We start from the raw sequence: 22,147 nt of genomic DNA, 5'->3' as shown, positions 1-22,147 counted from the left end.
ACAGTCGACGTTTCGGGCTGAGATCCTTCATCAGGACGTGTGTGTGTGTGTGTGTGTGTGTGTGTGTGTGTGTGTTTGTTTTCCAGCATCTGCAGAATCTCGTGCTCATTTTATCTGCTGCCGCGGGAAAATGCAGTTTAATTGTAAATATGGACGCAAAATACAAAGGCAACTAAATGTTGTTACAAAATTCAAATAGCAATGGATGAATTAAGAAGGTGTTAGTCGCATATCGTTATTGGGAACAAAAGATTTTGTCGAATATTTGCATTATCTTTAAAATGTTTCGAAAAGAAAGTTTAGCATGTATATGTCATCGAAATAATATAATTGTAAATATTGTGTTTACGTTTAAGTGGGTTGTATGAGGTATCCAGGGAGCGGTAGCACCTCTGGTGAAAGGGTTTTTCATGTCCATTCTGAGGCAGCTCACTCACCTTTGGTCCCTTCCGGACACTCAGCTCTCACCTGCGACTCCAAGCACAGTAGCTGTTTGCTTGCAACAGCGGCCGCACCCCGGGGCACCGCTTCGACAGGTGGGCTAAACCGGGTGAGGGTAGCAGGCGCGCCTCATACCCCGGTGAGACATGGACCTGCCTGTCCGAGATTGCGACATCATCTCCAGCGGACTGGACCAATGAGGTCAAAGGTGAGATCCAAGGTGGTTCCGCAATGCTCCGTGGAGAGCGAAGAGCATGACGAGGTACCGAAGTCATGGCCATCCACTGCAACCAAAAAAAATCCCCCAGCTGTGACCACACTCTTCCGACGTCGACAGAGTGAAACTGCCCCGATACAACCGCATTTACACTTTAAAAAACCTCTCCTGCAATGGTCTCCTGTCTTCGTTGGATACAACCGACACTACTTCGTTCCCTAAATGTTGTTATGAAGCCCGTACGCGACAAGTTTCACCTAGCCTATTCGACTAAATAAGTCTCCAGCTACAATTCAAACAGTTTTCCAGACCAGATTTTAAGGCGTGAAATTCGCAAGAGTTTACTTCCGAAAGACTGGTTGAGACAAACGTAAATAATAACTTGTCTGCGTATTTGGTCAGTTGTGATATCATCCGCTCGAAAGACGACCAGACTCCAGAGAAATACAACATTATTTCAGTTCAATATTTACTCAAATCCAGAGTCAGAATCAGGTTTAATATCACTGGCATATGTCCTGAAATTTGTTTTGCGGCAACAGTGCAATATTTAATAATAAAAACAATAGGCATACATAAAAATATTTACATACACTGTATTGTGTGTGTATATGTGTGTGTGTGTGTGTGTGTGTGTATATATATATATATATACATACATATACATACATATACACACACAGTATATATAAAATGAGTGTGCAAAAAAGTGTTCATGGGATCATTGTCCATTTAGAAATCTGAAGGCGGGGGGATAAGAAGCTTTTCCAAAAACGCTGAATTGGAGTCATCAGGCTCCTGTAACTCCCCCTCGATGTTAGCAATGGGAACAGGCCATGTCCCGGGTGGTGGGGGTCCTTAATGTCGGAAGCCGCCTTTCTGGTGCATCGTTATTGGTATCGCTTGGCGTTTATCCCCAATTATGTACGGAGGCTACTTATGCCAAATCCCTTGTCTAAACACACACGGGAAACGCACTACAACTTCGTCAATAGTTTCACGGGTCTATGGAAATGAATAAACTGTCGACGCTTCGGGCCGAGACCCTTTCTTTGTCAGACAGATAAGGAAAGGGTGAAGACGCCAGAATGAAAGGGTGGCCGTCCTCCGCCTTCCTTTCCAGTCCTGATGAAGGATCTCGGCCGGAAACGTCGACTTTTTATTCATTTCCATAGATGCTGCCTGACCTGCTGATTTTCTCCAGCATTTTGTGTGTGTTGCTCTGGATTTCCAGCATCCGCAGAATCTCGTGTTTAATATTCCCACGGGGTACATGAAATAATTTAAGGTGAGCGGCTCAGATCCTCCCACTAAGAATAGCAAATGAAGTAGGAAAGTATCAAATTATATTCAAACTTGTATTTCTAACAGTTTATTGTCCCAAGGGGGTGAAAGAAGTGAAATTTCTTTAACTGTGCAATAAATACAGAACAGCATTTCTTCCAGCTCCCGATAGAGGGCAGACCAACTACATGTAATATATAATCGTCCGCTGTCAGATCATTACAAAAGTCTAAAGCTTGTTTTCCATCGTGCTGCATCGTTCCAAAGCGCGGAAGTAACGATAGCAAACTTTATTTTTTTATGCGGCAATAATAGTAACTCTCAAGAATTACGAGGAGTTCAGAAAGGAGAGGAGAGATAAAATTAAGCTACCTTATGGGGAAGACTCCTAAAGAAATTATTTAGGTAGAAGTTAAATTGGAATGCACCAGTTTATCTGAACAATCAGACGGATGAATACAACTCATACCAATAATTAGGAAAATAATATACACTGTTAATATCCATTGCTAGTCATATATCTATAAGCTGTATTTTCAACCTTTAATGAAAATTCAAAGCTCAGAATAAAAGTATTATCAAAGTACGTACATATATGTCACCGCATACTACCGTGAGATTAATGTTCTCGCGGGCATACACAGTAAATACAAATAAACATAATAATAATAATAATAATAATAATAATAATGACAATAAACAAATTCTGAGAATATGAGATGAAGAATCCTTTGAAAGTGAGTTCATAGGTTGTGGGAACAGCTCGCTGATGGGGCAAGTGAAGTTGAGTGAAGTTATCCGCACTGGTTCAAGAGCCTGATAGTTAAGGGGGTAGTAACTGTTCCTGAACCTGATGCTAACGTGTTACTTAAAATTTGTAATTATATATATTCAAAAAAAAACAACAACAAGAAACTTCTGATGTCCCAGTGCCTGTGAAATTTCTTTCAGGCAGGATCTGGAGTTAGAATTACCTTGTTTTCCTATATTCGATATCCGTCGTTGCAAAGAGACGTACAGTACCTGTTCTTGGTATTATTGATGCGGGCAATAGCTTGGTTGCTTCCATAATAACGTGCAATTCGATTTAAACGCTCTTTTGTGAGGAAAGATCAGCTGATAGAAACAGCTGTTTGGTTTATTGATGGAGCTGTGGAAGCGGGCATAACCCCGGGCCTCGCACACCCTCTCCGTTCCCAGTAAAATCATATCATCATTAAATGATCGCAAACCAGCCGTGACCAATCAATCAAAGTGAGTTTCGATACATTTTGTTTTTAACTTGCGAATTAGCTTTGGTAATTGCGTTTCTTTTTCTAAATTTGTCGCGGGTGAAACTTGTTTTATTTTCCGTTCAGAATAAAGAATCGTTCTATAACAATCCATCACGTGTATATCCTCACCCACAGTAACCCAATCAGTCAGCGTGTTATCAGAATCACAATCAGAATCAGGTTTAACATCACTGACATAGGTCGTGAAAGACATTGTTTTGCGGCAGCGGTAAATTGCAATATATATATTTTTTTAAACTATAAGTTACAACAGGAAGTCTATTTCAGCAACAGATCGGACGAATACAACTCATACCAATAATTAGGAAAACTATATACAGTTGTTACTATCCATTGCTAGTCAGATATCTATAAATGTATTATCAACCTTTAATCGGATTTCAAATTTCAAAGTAAATTTATTGTCAAAGTACAGATATGTCATTATATACTACCCTGAGATCAAAATCAAGGTGAATAAGTCATGCAAAAACAGAGGAGAAAAAAATAGTGAGGTAGTGTACAGTACAAGGGTTCATTGTCCATTCAGAAATCTGATGGCAGAGGGGAAGAAGCTGTTCCTGAATCGTTGAGTATGTGTGTGTCTTCAGGCTTCTGTACCTCGCCCCTGATGGTAGCAATGAGAAGAGGGCATATCCTCGGTGATAGTGTTCGTCGATCTCTTCCTATTTATAGTTGCCTAAAGGAAAGGCAGTATAGTAACATTTATGGTTTGCAATTTTAAAAATACTTATTGCGTAGTTTTACGCGCATTTTCTATCCACTGGTGGGCATCTGTTTCTCATCTGTCCGGACATCTTCCAGTGAATGATGCATATCTCAGTTGAAAAAGAAAGTAAGCGGTGTTTACCTCGCACATATTCTGTGCAGAACGACACAAAATAATCTGCAGTATAATTGTTCCTTACAACTTTTAATCAGTGTTATTTTTTTGTGGCCGGCAATAAACATGTTTTTAAAAATAAGCTAGGCTGCAAAATGCTGAGATTTAGGGTTACAGCTCATGTGACATTAAAGTTTCAGAAAGTCGATTTCAGGTTGGGTATAGTGGAAACATTGAAATCGGCCAATATTAATTCGCAATATTTTGTTAACTTCTCTCTTAAGATAGCAAGCGCAAAGTTCTGTTTTACGGGCTGGTGTTGCCTGCACGTATTTTTTAGAATCCACAATTGGTGAATGCGCCTGTTAAAGACGACAGAGACGATTCGTTCAGAATCAGAATCAGGTTTAATATCACTGACCTGTGTCGTGAAATTTGTGGTTTTGCGGCAGCAGGACATTGCAATGCATTATGATAAAACTATAAATTGCAATAAGAAATATTTTATATATAAAATTAGATAAGTAGCACAAAAAAAAGGTTAAAACAAAATAGTGAGGTGGTGTTCGTGGGTTCATTTTCCATTGAAAAATCGGATGGCTGACTGGAAGAAGCTATTCCGAAAACGCTGACTGTGTGTCTTCAGGCTCCTGACCCTCCTGTTCTCAATTTAGCATAAATTGGATATTTGATAAAGCCAGCTTTTGAAAAGAAAACTTATTCCAGGTCGTTAGCAGCATGGACATTTGATTTGGAAGCTGTGATGGACGTCTGCTGGATGAAGTGGGGGGGGGGTCAAATCTGTTACCTGCTTAGACAATCTATTTATGTATTTATCAACTAACAAAATGATTGATAGTCTACGGCGCCAAGAATGTAAAGTCACACACTTGATTCAACTCCTCACACACACGAATGCTGTTGCCGTATCTCTTTATGTTCTAAATAGTGGTGTTTAATTTTCTTTGGTGGTACAATCTACCAAACAATTGGGTCGAACGAAAGAACTAAATCATTCAATATACTCCAATTGTAAGTTTTGCCGAGATGGTGTGCATCCAATGGGAGAGATAGATTGATGGGGAGGCAGGCGGGGGAGTGCCCTCCCATTACACCGTGCACGCATATATTCTATCTCTAAATGTTTCAGAAAGGTGGACATATAAATAGATAGGAAACTAAAACGGCAGACAGACAGATTTTATGTTTTGCATCACATATAGACAGGGCTGTAAATCCGCCGCATTGATGGGATTTTCATTACAACTAAATCCCCGGTCTCTAGTTTATTATTTAGGATTAGAACTGAACTTTAAATGTTACTGCTGAGTTAGTAAATGTGCCGGAGTAGTGCAGGGGTAGAACTGTTGCCATTTCAGGGAGCTACGGCGATTCACGTCGGCTTGAGCTCTTTTTTCCCTCGGTGAAGACTTATCAGTGGAGAGGGGGAAAGAGGGGGAGAGTGGAAGAGGGAGCGAGAGAGAGTGAGAGAGAGAGAGAGAAGAGGGAGGGAGAGAGAGAGAGAGAGAGAGAGAGAGAGAGAGAGAGAGAGAGAGAGAGAGAAAGCGGACAGCTGCTCTTCACATGAATGCACTCATCTTGTAAAGACCAGACTGCAAACATGCTCTGGAAACTCGTGGAAAACGTCAAATACGAAGACATCTACGAGGTGAGCAAAGACGGAAATCGTTTGTGTTTTATAATGGAGCGGATTCATCGGGTGTAAGAGACTTTCTTGGGTGTTCGAACGTAAACCTGGCTATTTTCTGCCTTCGACATATGAAACATTTAACGTCAGATTTGTGTCTTTCTGAAATGTCCGATTCACGTCTGCTAACCAAAATAATTTCTGATTTTACTCTATCATCCCCCTTCCCTTCCAGTCCCGATGAAGGGTCTCGGCCCGAAACGTCGACTGTTTACTCCTCTTCGTAAGATGCTGCCTGACCTACTAAGTTCCTCCAGCATTTTGTGTGCGTTGTTCTGGATGTTGCATTCCACCCAATATTGGAGAACACATCTTGTATATATTGAGTCCTGTTTGTGACTGGACTTTTTGTGACAGCTTTGTTGTGGGGTTTTCGTTAAGGCGGCGGTTTCTTAACACCTATTTAGTTTAGCGCGTCTGCATTGCTTCTGGAAAGACAATTTCAAAACTGTGGTGATCTTCCGGTGCCGAGCCGTTATTATAATGCAATTGCGCCGAGACTGTAAAGAATATTTTTAGATACAGGTCGTGCGCATTCACCGCTGTTGCCCAAAGCTGGTGAAGTGAGACGGTGTCAGGCTAGGAATTGCGAGAGGTCACATTCAGCAAGCGGGTAATTCGAGAAGCCGGTTAATGTTTTAAAAAGTTGTAGTTCGCACGTTTTCGCATTGGCAGAGTTGAATCGGCGGAAAGAATCGGAGAAAAACGGTGTGCATAGAGTAGAGCGGGCGTACAGGAGGGAGAAGGAGAGACTGGCGTCCGCTGTGCTTAGAATCAGCAGTCCAAAGATTGCCGTTGTGAAAGAGGAACGAGAAAAGGTCATTGGTTTTATACAGAGCTGGCACTGACTAAAAGTTAACGCAAATAGCACGCGTTTGGGAAAAGATTTTATAATATGTTCCCGGAGCGGTCTGTTGAATTAAACGAACAGGATAACAATACATAAAGAGGCCAGAAAATGGCTTATAGAGGCTGATGAATTACTGCCAACGTTCCGCTTTCAGACCCTTTTAGATCGGCCCGGCGGGTAGCCGCCCTCTATAGAGCCGCAAATGTCTCCGCTCTCAAGGCACTCGCCAGGCTAATTATCAAACGAACGCTGGCAAAATCCAAAGCATTTGTTTCAGAATTACAATACAAGAAATCATAAATCAGTTTAACTTCATCGCTTATTCCCCAACTCTATCCCTTCTGCAAAAGATCCCGCCAGCTTCTGGGTAGAGTCTTTGAAGGTCTGGTTTAATTTCAATCTGTCGTGGACAAGGAACTGTTTCACTCTCGTTGTTTCTTTTAATCAAGCATACAAAAGACCGTTGGCAAATGCGTAATTTTATATGCAAACGTTTTAATTATCAAGAGCATGTGAGGATAAGACCATATTTCCTGATTTGTTTAACGCCGTATACTTAAAATGTCGAAACTATTTAATGATTCATACATAATTAGATTGCCAATGCATTTAAGCAGCTTAGCCTTGAACGTAATCTAACACTTTTATCATCAGCAATAATTTAATTTATTTAAATAACAGTTATTTTTGACCTAGCTTTTCGTGTTGGAAAAGATAAGCTATCAACTAACAACTATCAGCTATCAACTGAATTCGGTTAAAATATAGAATCGACTCTCGGCTGTGGTTGCTTTGAAACACCAAGTTAAAATTCAGATTAAAACTTCGCGATTTGTCCGAAATGCACAACACCAGTGGTCAGTGAGTGAACACCGGTTAATCTGGACGCTCACTGGGTTCACTCAAATATTTTAGACTCAGTATCGGTGAACATTTGGAACTTTCTTTTTGTTACGGCTGTTATTCGAACTCGCTGGTTTTGGAGGAACGGGTCGAGGCAACTGATGTCATATGAAGGGGCTGCGTTTTTAATCAGAACGAGCGGACAATCCAGTCCAACGGGTTCGACAATAACCCGGAACAAGTAGCGCGCAGCATCACGCCCCCACCCCCTATACACACACACACACACAACTACCCGACCCACCCCCCCACCCCCACTTGCTTGCATCAGTTCTGCAAACTTCAAGAATCTCTGCAGAAACCCTTGTAAATGTTTTACAGCTGGCGGCAGAAAAGGAATACTTTATTAAAAATAAGTTAGGGAGCGTGAGGACTAGATTTGTAACGCCTTCGATAACAAAGAAAGCTTTTGGCGGTAGATTCTTCCATAGAAACAATTTGCAAAATGCCTGGCGTTCTCCCGCTCACACGTTGGTTGTGAATCTTCTACATTCCGTGCAGATGATCTTATATTTAGAACACGAACTATTTTTTTTAAAAAAAGATCAGATCCAGGGAATTTAGTATCACAATCTTTACGGTCTCTCAAGCTAGAAAAGGTTGGTTTTCTTTTAACCTGTTTCACCGCATAATATTCTTGGCAGTGCCACGTGACATGTGAACTATTCAAGATGCGAAAGGTAGTTTAAGTGAATCTCCGGTAATATCAACTTCATGTTGTCGAAGCGACAAGGTGGTTTCGATCTTGTCAGGGCTGAAACTCCCGAATGTCACACATTTCTTTTACACGTTTGACTTTAACAAGTGACCTTTTTTATATATGAGATAACAACATTATACAATCTGCGTCCCCCTCCATATTCAGCTCATGATATCTGATGCTTTAAACGTGTGGCGCAGTATTAACGCCCCGATAAAAAAAAAAGATCCCGGCTTCTTTCCTTTCATTGCCAGTCGTGAGAAAGGTCTCAGATCGAAACATCGACTGTTTATACCTCTCCATAGATACTGCCTGATCTGCTGAGTTCCTCCAGCATTTTGAATGTGTTACTCCCGATCAGTGCACTTGTTTCTGGCCCCATCGATGCGGAAAACGAAATTCTTCCGGTATAAGTTACGTAACCAGGACGTTGTAAAAATTGCGCTGTTACTTGTTAGTCTTTATAGAGTGTGTGTAAAAAAAACCTTAATATTCGCAAGGCGAATGGCTACAGAAGGCATTTACGTACAGCCTCCCTGAAAGGTTGGGCTATGTTGAAAAGGTCGCGGGACACTCAGAGTTTAAAACGAAGCTGAGACGAGGGTTCTGTTTCTTTAAGATAGCTCATTTGCTGGATCTGACTGGACTACTTAACTACGCTCCTTCAGATGCCTGGCTAAATTTCGGCAAAACTTTGTTCCCCCCTTCCTCCCCAAAAAAAAGTCTGGCCACGGTGTCACTAGTAACACCCACCACCACCACACCCTCCCCCACCCTCCCCCCTTCCCCACCCCTTGCCTGATTACATCTGGTAATTCTCGTCTGAATGAACGTCATTTACAATAGTCGGGGAGCGCTGGCTGGCTGCTTCACGCTCGATTTGCCACTATTCTTCCTTTAAGTATTCGTGTAATATTAATAGTCATGAATATGAATTATTATGAGGCGGCGTAGAGGGCAGAGAGGGATGTAAATAGTCAGCATCCTGCCTTGGAGAGGGGAACACTGGTCGTGAAGCTGGACTTCAAAAATCCACAGCGTTCGCCCCTTTTTTGAGCAATTTTGATGGCTATAGCGTTGGAGATACTTCGGGCAATCGGGCGTCTCTTCTTGCACTCTCTTTTCTCTTCTGTTGACGGTCCGTGATCAGATTTGCCACAGATGTTGGTCCACACTTACACAGCTATGGTGAGTCTGATCAGTGTTCGGTACATTCCCATTCCGCCCCAAAACGCCGGTGGCTTTGTAATTCACTCCGTAATTGGAGGCTCCCTCTCTCCTGTTTGCATTGTTTATCTAATCGGGTTTAAATGGACGCGTCACTTGGCCAAAACTTTCAACCGCGCTTCATCGCTTTTGGCGAGTTGAGGTTCAGTTTCGGGTAAATATGTTCTTAAGTGTACTTAACATTCGACTTCGAACCCTGGCTGTTTACTTCTGTTCTAATCGAGGCGATTGCTAAATACATCCCCATTATTCGCCATCGCTGATTTTCGTAAGTTCGCGTTTCCTTCCCACAACGCCTTAATTTGTTACTATTTTTAACATTTCGAGCGTGTTAAAATCCACTGATGCTTTCGTATTAATTCTCTCTGAAGTTACATGTGGCACATGTGTGTGGGGGGGGAGGAGGGAGGGTGTTGTTGGTGTATTGGGGTTGTGACGAACCTCCATTTCACATTATTTCATATTAATTGTAATAACGTTTAGAGGAGTATTATACTCCCATCCATTAACCCCTATATGGGTTATCCAAGCGGCGCCTCCCTGCATCGCACGACTTTATCATATTTATATTTAAAGATTTGTTTTGGATCTGATGTGATAAATCCATCAAACTCGGTTTCCTTATATTAAATGCACAATTCCAATTGAACGTAAGAAGTGACATCTAAAATTGCAGATGTGATATTAAGAAGTTATTTAAAAGCCTGTTAAGTCTTCAAGATTATTTTCTTCCCTGTGTTGCTGTTTACGTTTTTCGTTGTTACCACTTTTAACATTTTAATGCGTTTCCACGTGCTCTGTTCAGTTTGGCGCTAGAACGTTCAAAGTTCAAACTACATTTATTATCAAAGTACCTATATGTCACCATATACAACCCTGAAATTCATTGTCTTGCGGGCATTAACAGTAAATACAAAGAAACGCAATAAAATCGATGAAAAATAACAACATACAGACAAAGATGCCTACTTCGTTGATAATTTTATCCTTTCTAAAACAATTAGAGAATGTTTCCTTCTACTTCAGCCAATCCTCCCTACCGGGGCACAGGCCGACGACAGCAGCTCGCCAGAGCCCCCTGCACTGGTCCAGCCTTTCAGTTCTTTGAGGTGCAGGAACACCCTGCTCTCGCAGGGATGAGCACTTCAGAGCTTCCGTGGGCGTTTCTGTAGCTCTGGGTTTTTACGGGATGGGGTTGCTAACCCCACACCCAGCCTTCCTTCTTTTGCAGCCGGGTTTGGGACTTCTATGGCGGAGCTAATTAGACAATATTTAAGGGTTTTCTCCCCCTCTGTTGGATCATATATTGCGCCGTTTTACACATACTATTTTGTCTGTTTTGGTGCATAGGGGATGCATCATAAATTCACAATGTTTGGACTAAGCCCTGCCATTTCTTTTTCGCAGGACCGACACGATGGAGTTAACAGTCACAGTTCGAGGCTGTCCCAACTCGGGTCGGTCTCCCAGGGACACTATTCAACTGCTCCACCGCTTTCTCACACCCCGACGTCGGACTTTCAACCGCCATACTTCCCTCCTCCGTACCAACCTCTCCCATACCACCAGAGCCAGGATCCGTACACGCACGTCAACGACCCTTACTCCCTGAACGCTCTTCACCAACCTCAGCAACACCCCTGGCAGCAAAGACAGCGGCAAGACGTGGGTGCCGAGCCCAGTCTACTACACCAGCCCCGGGTCTTGCCCCAGATCACAGGGCTGGACCCTCGCCGGGATTACCCCGGCGTGCGGCGGCCAGACGTTCTCGTCCATTCTGCTCATGGACTGGAGTCGGGGATGGGAGATAGTCTGTCTCTGCACAGTATCAGCCACCAAGGCATGGAAGACATCCAGGTGAGTGTCCTTATATAAGAAAGGCATTCCAATTCAAATGCAGTTTTGAATGTCGCTTCCATTGCAAAGTTGCAAGAATCATTGGTCTCGATAGTAAAGTGATATTTGTAATGTAATATTACAGCAGTAGGTCTTTGTGTTACTTTGTGTTCAGGTACAAGCATTGTAACAATAGGTCCGTCTAAAATTCCTTTAAGAGTTTGTTTTATCTAAACGAGAGATTCATTGTCACAGCTTGTTTCTTCGATATTTGCAACATAATCTAATTCTCACTTATGTGGGAAGATGGTCCACTTAGCTGAGTATAAGTTGCAAATTATCATTTATCTTTTGGCAAACTATACGTATCCTGAAACTATTAAAAGGCTGAGGGGAGATCTGATAGAGGCTTATAAGGTTATGAGAGGCATAGATAGAGTTGACAGACAGCATCTTTTTCCAAGGGTTGCAGTGTCTAATACCAGAGGGCATGCATTTAAGGAGAAAGGGGGTAATTTCAAAGGAGATGCAGGGGGCAAGTTATTTTACACACAGGGTTGTGGGTGCCTGGAATGCACTGCCTGTGGTGGTGGTAGAGGCAGATGGATACATTAAGGACCTTTAAGGGACGTTAAGATAGTCACATGGATGCGTGAAAAATGGCAAGATATGGGCATTGTGTAGGCAGAAGGGATTCGTTTAGTTGGCCATTTGATCACTAATTTATTTGGATTGGCACAATGTTGTGGGCCGAAGGACCTGGTCTTGTGCTTACACTGTTCTATGTTCTGTTGGTATAGAACCTGATTCTTGTTAAACACATACACTGTCGGCCACAAAAGCGCTTATCAAAACTGCCCCCCAGAGAGGAAATCATATTGGATAATAATGAGTGATGGTGCTTTCTAACATTATCTTCTGATGTGCGTGAAACGATTTAGTGCATCCAATCCATTTCAATTGCTATCTCCATTTATTTTAGTGAATCAATTTCATAGATAAATAAATGCAATAAAATAGTCGTTCTGCAATTAGATGAGATGAGATCAGATGCAGGTTTCGAGACTGTGTGAAATTAGAAAACTTCACAAGTTGTGCCGTCACAGGTGAGGTGTAGAAAGGACCACACAAAGTAAGAACTACTAGATTTCCTCCAGATTAATAGTAATTAAGGGGTGCATTCGGGGAACGGCAATGCACGGTTGTTGTAAGAATTATCTTATGATATATTTAATAGATGGTACTTCATCGGCAATATTTATATGTTTGTACAAATGTGGAGTTTGGGAATTATGGAAAGTGTGTAAATTAGCAGTTAGAAAATTACTAAGTTGATGACCTTGAAAATCAGTACATATTCCAAGAAAACCTGCTTATTAAACTAGTGTCCTGAACTGTGGCGTGTGTGCTCGGTGAATTGCCGGTTTGTGTGTGAATGGTTGCCAGGCATTGGGGATAGTTTCAGATGTTACTAGTGAACCTGGATTGAAACATACCATTACTGTAGAAACAAATGGAGACTGTGTTCTTCTTAATTTATTTAAGAAAACTCATTTCAAAGCAATACATAGTTTTGGAGGGAAACGTACAATCTCTTAAACAAATATGGCCGCTGTGGTCCGCCACTCTGCGTTCTCTAAACGATTGTCTGCATGCCGTCTGCATCATTCAGGCGAATTTAATAATGAGGAGGACTGTGCACATTGAATTATTAATTTGAAGTTAGTAAGTGTTAGTTTAAATACCTCTGTGAATGATGTCTGTTGACCAACGACAGTTTACAAATCGCAGTAGCATCGTACGGACCTTTGAATTGGCTTGGATGTTTAGGTTTTTGGATCACTTTCATATTAGATCATAGTTTATCTGTTGCGTTAATGGCCTGGACTTGTGATTAAATGTTGCAGATTTTAATCCCAGGGTAGCTCAGTAAATAAGTCTTCCTTCCTTTTCAAGGAAGTTAATTTATTTCAGTCAATTAGATTGCAAATGATCGAAATATAAAACATTATTTTACCAAGTGTTTCGATTATTTATCGGCATCAGCCTTAACCACGGTCTTGTAGCTGGCACTTGGGATTTTATTCCTAGTTTCATTCAATATTTTTATAAACTGAAACGGCAAAATTAACTCTACTGAATGCTGCGCTGATTTATGCAAAAATATTATTGCTTCCGAAGGTTCACAGGGGACAAATTCCAGGTCGTTCTGGACATCTGTCCCTCCACAGCTTGTTCGCTTGGTAGTTGCTACCGCCTGAACAAATGAGGCGATGCTGTGGATTTATTGATAGCCACAAAGATCACTTTTCATGTTGCTGTCTTCCCCGTGAATGTTTTGTACGCGTGCTTGACAATGCTTTTCAGCGGGGGGAACTACGTAACAGCAGCCCGGGCTTAGACCCAGTCACTTTAATCACAGAAACAGACTATCATTTAAACGTGCGTTTATTTATTCGTCCACTGTTGTTGTGACAAGCATGAGTATTTTGTCACAGTTACAATTATTTCAGCAAATTTAAAATTATACCTACAAGTTGGGACAGCATTAATGTCTCAGTACCCTTTCTATACTTACCATATTGTTTTGCGATTCCACTTCATGACTAAGGGCGTCAGCCATAGATGTAATCGGATAATGCCACCGTGATACATGTATAAATATTTGTCATCAACATTTTAATGCGATTCCTTTTGAACCTAAGATGATGTTCAGCTGTATATGCACTGAGTTTCGGAGAACTAGTAATATAATTCACTATAGATGCCAAAATCGATTTATCTCTTGAATATATAATTTCAGTAAAAAATAATTCAGTATTCCAGAAGCAATCCGAGAGATTGTACCCAGCCTGAATAGAGCGGCAATTCATATTTTATATGTTCACTTGAATTAAATATTGGTTTTAAAGTCCGAAATTGTTCGGAAATGAATATATTACAGACAATTGCCTTAACAGTCCAACTGCTAGAAGAAACTAACTCTAATAACTTCCTCGTTGAAACGTTAACTCTATTTCGTGGAGTATACTTTGACCCTCAGTGAATGGCCTGTAAAAAATAAGAGAAAAGCCCTTTTATTTTTTACGAGAATTATATGCTTCTTAACACGACCAAACGCGGGATTCGATCGTCCTCATTGAATTGAAATGGTCAGGTTCCTGAACCACGCCACGGTTCGTATTTTGGACACAGTGTTGCGAATCAGAAAAAAACCAGAGGGATTCCACAGAAAACGCGATGCATTTTGGAATACCGTTTGGTTTACCATTACCTAAATCACAGCAAATAGAACGGAAATATAGTGGGTAATTATAGGAGCTAATTGTGGATAATGTCAGCACAAAAATACCATGGTGCAGCTGATAGCGGCAGGAATGCCTCTTAACAGAAAGCTTTAGATTGTTTACGCGTACTGTTTCTTTTTTTAATGTGTAGGCAGCTGCTCGGAAAGAGAATTAAAAGGGGGAAATATTATAGAGTATTTACACAATTTACACTACCCTACTTGAATTTTTTCCCTGAGCGACTTTCTTGATTTTGACAAAATTAAGCTGAAAACAACTACGAAGTGACAGCTGCAAAATGAGATTTCTTTTTAAAATATGTTTAGTTTGGCATAAATGTTCAATAAATTAATCGTACTTCTAATTGGTCCATTCATTTCGATTTAGATTTCACTTTAATAATATTTGACGATGCATCGTAAATCCGAGCTAATATCATTTAACATATTAATAATACGCGAGTCATATTGAACGTTTAGCGACATAACGAGAGAGTATTTATTAACACATTTGAAGCAGTATAATCGATGGCATTTAAATGATTGTAGCAAATATTTCCGTCTGATGCGTTAGAAGCACAGGTATGATGTTTATTCTGAAAGTTTTCTCTTAAATAATTTGCATTTGATTAACCTAAGCATCATTTGTCATTAAAGTGTAAAATTGGAACAATGGAAATGGGAAATCCGACGAGACTATAGTGACTGACTATAGAGGCTTTTAAAAACGAAAGCACGTTTTCATGACTGTTTCGAACCTTTCTATGGCCAGTGAAATGCTTCAGTCTTTTGTTTGCTTGCATGCATTCTAAACTCGGATGTAAAAAATATGTTCACTGTTAAACAGTTTACCTGTCTGAACCATTATATTCTTCAAGCCAACATCCCTCACGTCACCCTCCCTCTCTACTACACCACAGATTCGCCACTACCCACTCCCGTTACCACCTTCCACATACACACAGACATAAAACACACACACACACACTTGTACAGACACACACACACACACACGCACACTCAGACACACACGCGCACATACACACAACACATACACTCCCTCACACTCATATGCATACACACACGCACCAGACATACACTTCCCCCTCTCCCTCTCTCACACACACACATACAAACACATCAAACTTACACTCTCCCCTTCCTATTTCTCTCTGGCGCGCACGTGCGCGCGCGCGCATGCACACACACACACACACACACACACACACACACACACACACACACACAATCTCCCCAGAACGATACAGTCTACTTCATTGGTTCCTGTCCGCCCAAATTACCAAAAAATTAAATAAAATTCAATTTCTCATCATTTCGCTACATTTCACACGTTTAAAATAAACGGGGTGTTAATCAAGAGAATGATGACAAATTGCTCCTTAGCCATCCTTAAAGAACCAGATTGAGCCGTGGTATTTATATGACAGAGTTTATGTGGGTTACTGAATAACATCAAAACATATTTTCTATTACCACTGCATGATGAATGTAAGAAAGAAAATATGGAGGAAATACTTTGCGGCCCTCTAATGTCTGAGTCTTGAGGAAAGTTGTGCAGACTCCTCGAATTTTTTTTACCGGATACAATGGCTGTTTTGATTTCCGTCACTATTTGTGGCGGGAAGGATGCCAAGTGAAAGGAATGACGAAATATAACCCCCTCCGTGAAAGTCAAATATGCAAACATCAGTGTTTTGTAAATTAAAAATTGGATTAAAGATCAAAGATGAAGGTTGTCACCGTTTGTTGACAGAGTTAAGATATTTAGGTTACAACGATTTTATCCCAGATACTTGTAACTCCTTCAAACCTTGGATTATTTGGTTAATTGAAAATGAAAACAACACTAAAATCTGTCAGAATTAATCATAATTCGGCGAATAGATTTTTTTACCCAGGAGGAGAAAGGGGAATTTAGTGATTGATGGTTTCGTGGTTCATTTACGATGATCCCTAACGATGCATTTCGGCCTTAAGATCAACTCCGCTCTAATTCAGCAGAGGGTCTTTTTCAATAACCATCTTTTTCCTTATAGCATCAGACGTTTATTGGCAGGGATGAATGTATTTTATCAATGACAAATTCAGAATCTGAATCAGGTTTAATATCACTGGCATATGTCGTGAAATTTGTTGTTTTGCGGCAACAGTACACTGTAATACATAATAAAAAGCTAAAATTACGATAAAAATACATAAATTATATTTTAAAAGTAGCGCAAAGAGAGAACAGAAATAGCGAGGCCGTGTTCATTCTCTATTCGGAATTCTAATGGCGGAGGGAAACAAGCTGTTCCAGAGACGTTGAGTGAGTGTGTGCAGGCTCCCGGACCTCTACCCCCTCCTTGTTGGTAGCAACGAGAAGAGGGCATGTCCTCGGTAATGGGGGTCCTGAATGAACGATGCTGCTTTTTGAGGATAATAATTATTGCCGTGATTTAAAAATTACTGGTAGGATAGTATGGACAGATAAACACAATAACAATCATTGGGGTGAGCGCCAGTTTCATATATATATAAATGAACTTTGATCTATGAAGTTCTTTCATCGGGCGCAGCCAGCTGACGGGATCTCATTGTCCCCCTACGGTCTGAGACAGTTCATTGAATCATTTCTTTACCCTACTTTTTACACGCCCACAAACAGTATTGACTCCACGCTGGTGTTAAAATAATACAGCGCGTTTCTAAGAGGATTCACGCCATGACGAAGAATGTATATTACAAATCCTCCATGGCCTAAAAAGACGTAGATACATCTCTTCATTGCATGCAGCCGCGGAAAGTGTAACTCCCGCGACACTCGCGTAGTACAGATTATATCTGCCGGGATGTGATCCAGGTTGGTAAACGATGCCAAACCTTTTTATCTGCGCTGGTACTCGTTTTCATTACAATAGCCGGCTTAAATATGATACCTAGTGTTGTTTTTTGAACAACGACGACTCTTTTCTTGTGTCACTCGTGGACTTACACAAATAAATAACTTTTTGCAGCCCGGCAGGCCAATGCCCTAAATTTCAGAAGAGAGATTTTAAATCGTCATTTAATAGTAATAATAAATATAATAATAATATTTTGATACCATCCCAAAGTCACTACACAATAGCATCAAACAATCAGGCCAACACAGCAATATCTATGTAAACCTTGAGAAAGCCGCAATACTAAACACCACCAGAACAGTCCGGAAGTCCCTAGCAATTGACAAACGAGTGTGCTTGGCTATGCCTGAACCTTAGGTTTTACCAGCTTGGACTAAGACAAAAAAATACACAAAATAATGATAATAACTTGTTCAAATTTCAAAGTGCTTTACAATGGGATTAAGGTGTAAACATGAAAATAAAAGACAAAATGATGTTAGGTTAATCAACAGCTGTTGAGCTGGCGTTTAAAAGTGTGAACTGAGTCTGCCTCCCTTATAACTTTAGATATTGAGTTCCACAGTTTTGGAGCGTAGTTCAAAAACACTGATCTGCCGATTATCTTTTGAGTGAGATTGTTAAAAATTAAATGTGTGAAAACACTCGTATATGTCAAAGGAGAAGTATTGTAGGATAATCATTGCAAAACTTCCTTTCCTTCTGCCACACCCACAAAGTGGCTATGAACGACCTTGTTTCTAAATCGAATATACATCAGAGACTGTCTATTTGGAGATGAAAGATAGTAACGCACCAGCTAGCAATTCGGCCGCTTCGACTTCAACGATTCGATCCTAGCTCTTTTAATTGGAAAAGCGCGTGATTTGAAATGTAGAGAGGGCGCCGTTGCAGTCACGGCGTAAAGAGAAGAGCAAACAATAAAACTTCGGCGAAATTCAAGGGGGATACGTTGAGTAAACTGTTTGTAAACGTGCACGCGTTTCCTTTCGCAATTTGTTAAAAATCCCGCTGTTCGCAACCCTTTAAAGCAAAGAGTCTGGTAATTAAAAGTGTGAGTTAGTTGTTCCCTCATTTCCGCGTGCATTTCTAATTAAATCTTTATGATACTCTCTGTGACTATTAACTGCCAACATGCTGTGTGAATATCCTCTACAAAAACCCAGCAGGCGGTGATAATTAGGTAGAAAATCAAAGAAGACCTTTCTCATTAGCTACACAAACTTCTCTTGAAAATTTCGCTGATCTAAAGCTCATCTCAAAACATTTTTTCTAAAATTATTGCCCGAAGGAAATATGCGCATCTTAAGTGATAAAATATTATTGATTGAATGCATGCACGGTAATTCACTGTTCAATCTATTAAACGCTGAAGTTAATGACTCGAGCTAGGTTGAATTCGATGCCGTGATATTTCTTTTCACGTTATGTGCTATCATCCCATTTCCCATCGTCTAAAGAGATAACAGCACGTGTCTGGGGGACACGTGGATGTTGCCACGCTCTATTAACGTTGTTCGGTCAAGTATATAATAATATCTCCTATGCACTGGGCTTAACAGTGTGCTGGAAATCAAATACTATCTAAAATATTGTTTCTGGTTATGTTTGCAGTTTAGATATTAGAAATCCTGGAGCAATCGTGACCACAACCGGTTGGTCATTGTAAATTGTCCGGTGATTAGGCTAGGGTTAAATCGAGGCGTTGCTGGGCAGTGGGGCATCGAAGGACCGGAAGGGCCTCTTCCGTGCTGTATGTCTCAAATAAATAAATATTTTTTCCTGGTTATGTTTGCAGATTAGATATTAAAGACCCTACCTAGACCAATTATACCCACAGCATATTTTTGAATGGTGTAGCAAGGTGATTTCACTATTAGAGGGAAAGTCAGTAAAACAAAATCTTTGTGGGGAGTTTGAAAACATCAGCAAAATGACAAGACAGGGCTTTCCTAAAATATTTCAACATTTTCGTGAGGAATTACATCTTCTCCCCAAGTTCTTAAACTCCTGTGTATGTTGCTTGTTCTCTTATGATGAGGGCAGGTGAAGGAGATTATCAATCTGGGCTTCTATTTGTAGAGAATCGTAGAAGATGAAGTTGTCCTTTATTGCTCCAGCGCAAGCCCGGAATACGTTCCAAAATTCCTATCCATGTAAAACCTTGGATTTAAAATAAAAACAATTATATGACGCATCTATGATTATCTAAAGGGCCTACAAGAGTTAAATGCTCGGAGGGTTACATATTACTTATTTTGTTTAACCAATGTAGATGTAAATAACCAAAACAGAAACAAAGCTAATCATTTAAGAAATAATCGTGCGTGTCGTATGGTATTAACCGTCTGACGCTAAGGGTCAGATTATCGCACGCATCTGAACACAAGAAGACATAATAGGCTCTAGCAGTTGCACGATCACGATTTAATTAAAGATGTGGCAAGATTCTGTCTGCCTTGATCTAAATGGGTCAATATAGCATAAAGTCATTTCCAGGCTCGAGTCTCTAGATGAGTGAATTTCTGCAGAAACTAATTCAAAGCAAGGATACGGGTGCTTTACTCCGCATGATCTACTTAGAGTTCATTGTCTAATAAATGTTGTACTAATTTGTGCTCCTGTTGAAGTAAACCGAAAATATCATACATCTCCCATCATATATTTACTTCAATACCGAATTAACATTTTAATTGGTTACTCGTTTAGTTAATAATATTTGCGATTGCAAAATGGCGGTCTGTTTACTATGGCACTATTATATAATTGCATAAACTGAGATATACATCCATCTCATATCTCATGCGCTATTATATTGAGCATGTAAGGTGAAAATATGCGTCACTATATCATACATGAATTATATAGGTGATATTACATACATATTTACACAGTTACATATAACGATAAATGCGCCTTCGGGAAGAATTGTTAAATTCGATTACTTAGCTGTACATTTTAAAGAAATATATGTTTTTGTCCCTGCGTTTGTTCTCCGCCACGACAAAAAAAAAAGGCAGTCGGGTCCCAGATGTTAGGCAGCTTATTTTTTGATAATATGTAATTTTGGCGAATTTGATTTCCTCTGGTAATTCCTTCTTAGAATAATAAACCCTCGAACAGGTAATATAAATGGAAATAACAGATAGTCGATTTCGGTTCGGCTTGATTTATATACATGACTGTTTAATATCAAGTCAATTTGAATAGTGATATGACCTTTTTTATATATTAACAGGCTTTGGATGACACGGCTACGACTGGCATGAGTTTATTGGACCAATCCGTCATTAAAAAGGGTATGGAATATAAAAACGAATTAAAATGCACGGTTAAGTTGCTTCGTCTCTGTTGTGTATTCCCCTAACCATGTACAATGAACCTTCTTTGCTGTATGTCTGTAACCTTATACCGACACTGTCTATTGAAATAATTGATTACAGAACCATTGCAGCAGTACCACTTTTCAGATTGGCTAATTGTATCTATGTTTATTGATTTAAAAAAAGAGAACACTCATGTCTTGATTTGCCAAAAACGAAATACTGACTTTCTTTAGTACACATAATATCAGTTCATTTTTGTCCCCCCGCTGGGTCCAGGGTGGTGTGGCATAAACAGAAATTGTAGCTAGTTGCTTCAGGGTACCATAGAACAACCTGCTGATGTGCTCATGTCTCGCCCTTGCACGATTTTAAACCTAAGTTTTTTTAACCATTATATTACCAAGAAATGAAGCAGGTATTTCATGGATATCCAACCAATATGATGTTTCATTTAATTTTAACTCAAGTGCTGCATCTATTTTCAAGAAGGAATTAAGAATAGGTAACCAATGTGACATTTCTAAATTTTTGAGGAACGTTTCTTAATGAGCCAACACTTAGCTGTTTACGGGTATTATAATAATGTTCTCAGTTCAAAGTAAATTTATTACCATATATTTCACTATTGAGACTCATTTAGTTGTGGACAATCACAGTAAATACAAGAAACACAATAGTATCAATGAAAGCCAGACAAGACGGACAAACTAGGCAAATACAAAAAGAAAGAGAAAATATAACTACAATAAACAAATAAGCAACACGTATGGAGAGCATGAGATGAAAAGTCCTTGAAAGTGAGTCCATAGGTTATGGGAACAGTTCAGTGATGGGGCAGGTGAAGTTGTGTTAAGTTATAAACGTTGGTTAGGAATTTTATAATTAATTTACAAAACTGAAACAGCGATTTAGAGCATGGTAAAATTGTTTCAATAATAATTTCAAATTATGAATTAACTTCGGTTTAGAAGTGAAATCTGTGAACATAGGTTTGGTTTGGCTGATGGATGAATTGGCGGCTGGACGGTTAGATCCATGGAAGGTTAATTAAGAGCAACACCGTGAATTGGAGGAATAGGCAGGCAGGGAGGTGAAGGAAAACATCCATTAGTCTCGATTATTTTAGTTTCCATCAGTAATTACCCCTTGCTGATTATTTTCTGAAATAAAGATTAGTTGAAAATCCGGATGACTAAAACAAATCTTTTCACACCAATCAAAAAAAAAGATAGAATAAAGTTGAATGAAACGTGATATTGGTTGGCTATCCAAAAAAAGAATTCATTCTATGGTTCAATGTTCAAAGTGTATTTATCATCAACGTTCATCTATGACACCATATACA

The 22,147-nt window shown here is 39.9% G+C and overlaps 1 protein-coding gene across 7 annotated transcripts in view; it reads left to right on the top strand.

The window, feature by feature from the left end:
• Positions 1–5,648: 5,648 nt before the first annotated feature.
• tfap2b (transcription factor AP-2 beta) overlaps positions 5,649–22,147 on the top strand; it is a 69,428-nt gene continuing 52,929 nt past the window's right edge. For 3 of the 7 annotated variants that reach the window (XM_063073216.1, XM_063073224.1, XM_063073239.1), the window contains exons 1-3: positions 5,682–5,729; positions 10,856–11,305; positions 20,715–20,775. In XM_063073216.1, the coding sequence (XP_062929286.1) occupies positions 5,682–5,729; positions 10,856–11,305; positions 20,715–20,775 (559 nt within the window). Of the gene's footprint in view, positions 5,730–9,373; positions 9,410–10,855; positions 11,306–20,714; positions 20,776–22,147 lie in introns of those variants that run through there. The other 4 variants (XM_063073209.1, XM_063073231.1, XM_063073203.1 and 1 more) reach the window with 3 other exon arrangements.

This window comes from Mobula hypostoma, chromosome 2, assembly GCF_963921235.1.
Source record: "Mobula hypostoma chromosome 2, sMobHyp1.1, whole genome shotgun sequence".
Taxonomy (NCBI): Eukaryota; Metazoa; Chordata; class Chondrichthyes; order Myliobatiformes; family Myliobatidae; genus Mobula; species Mobula hypostoma.
The sequence above is the reverse complement of the archived record's forward strand: the minus strand, read 5'-3'. Positions and strand labels throughout refer to the sequence as shown.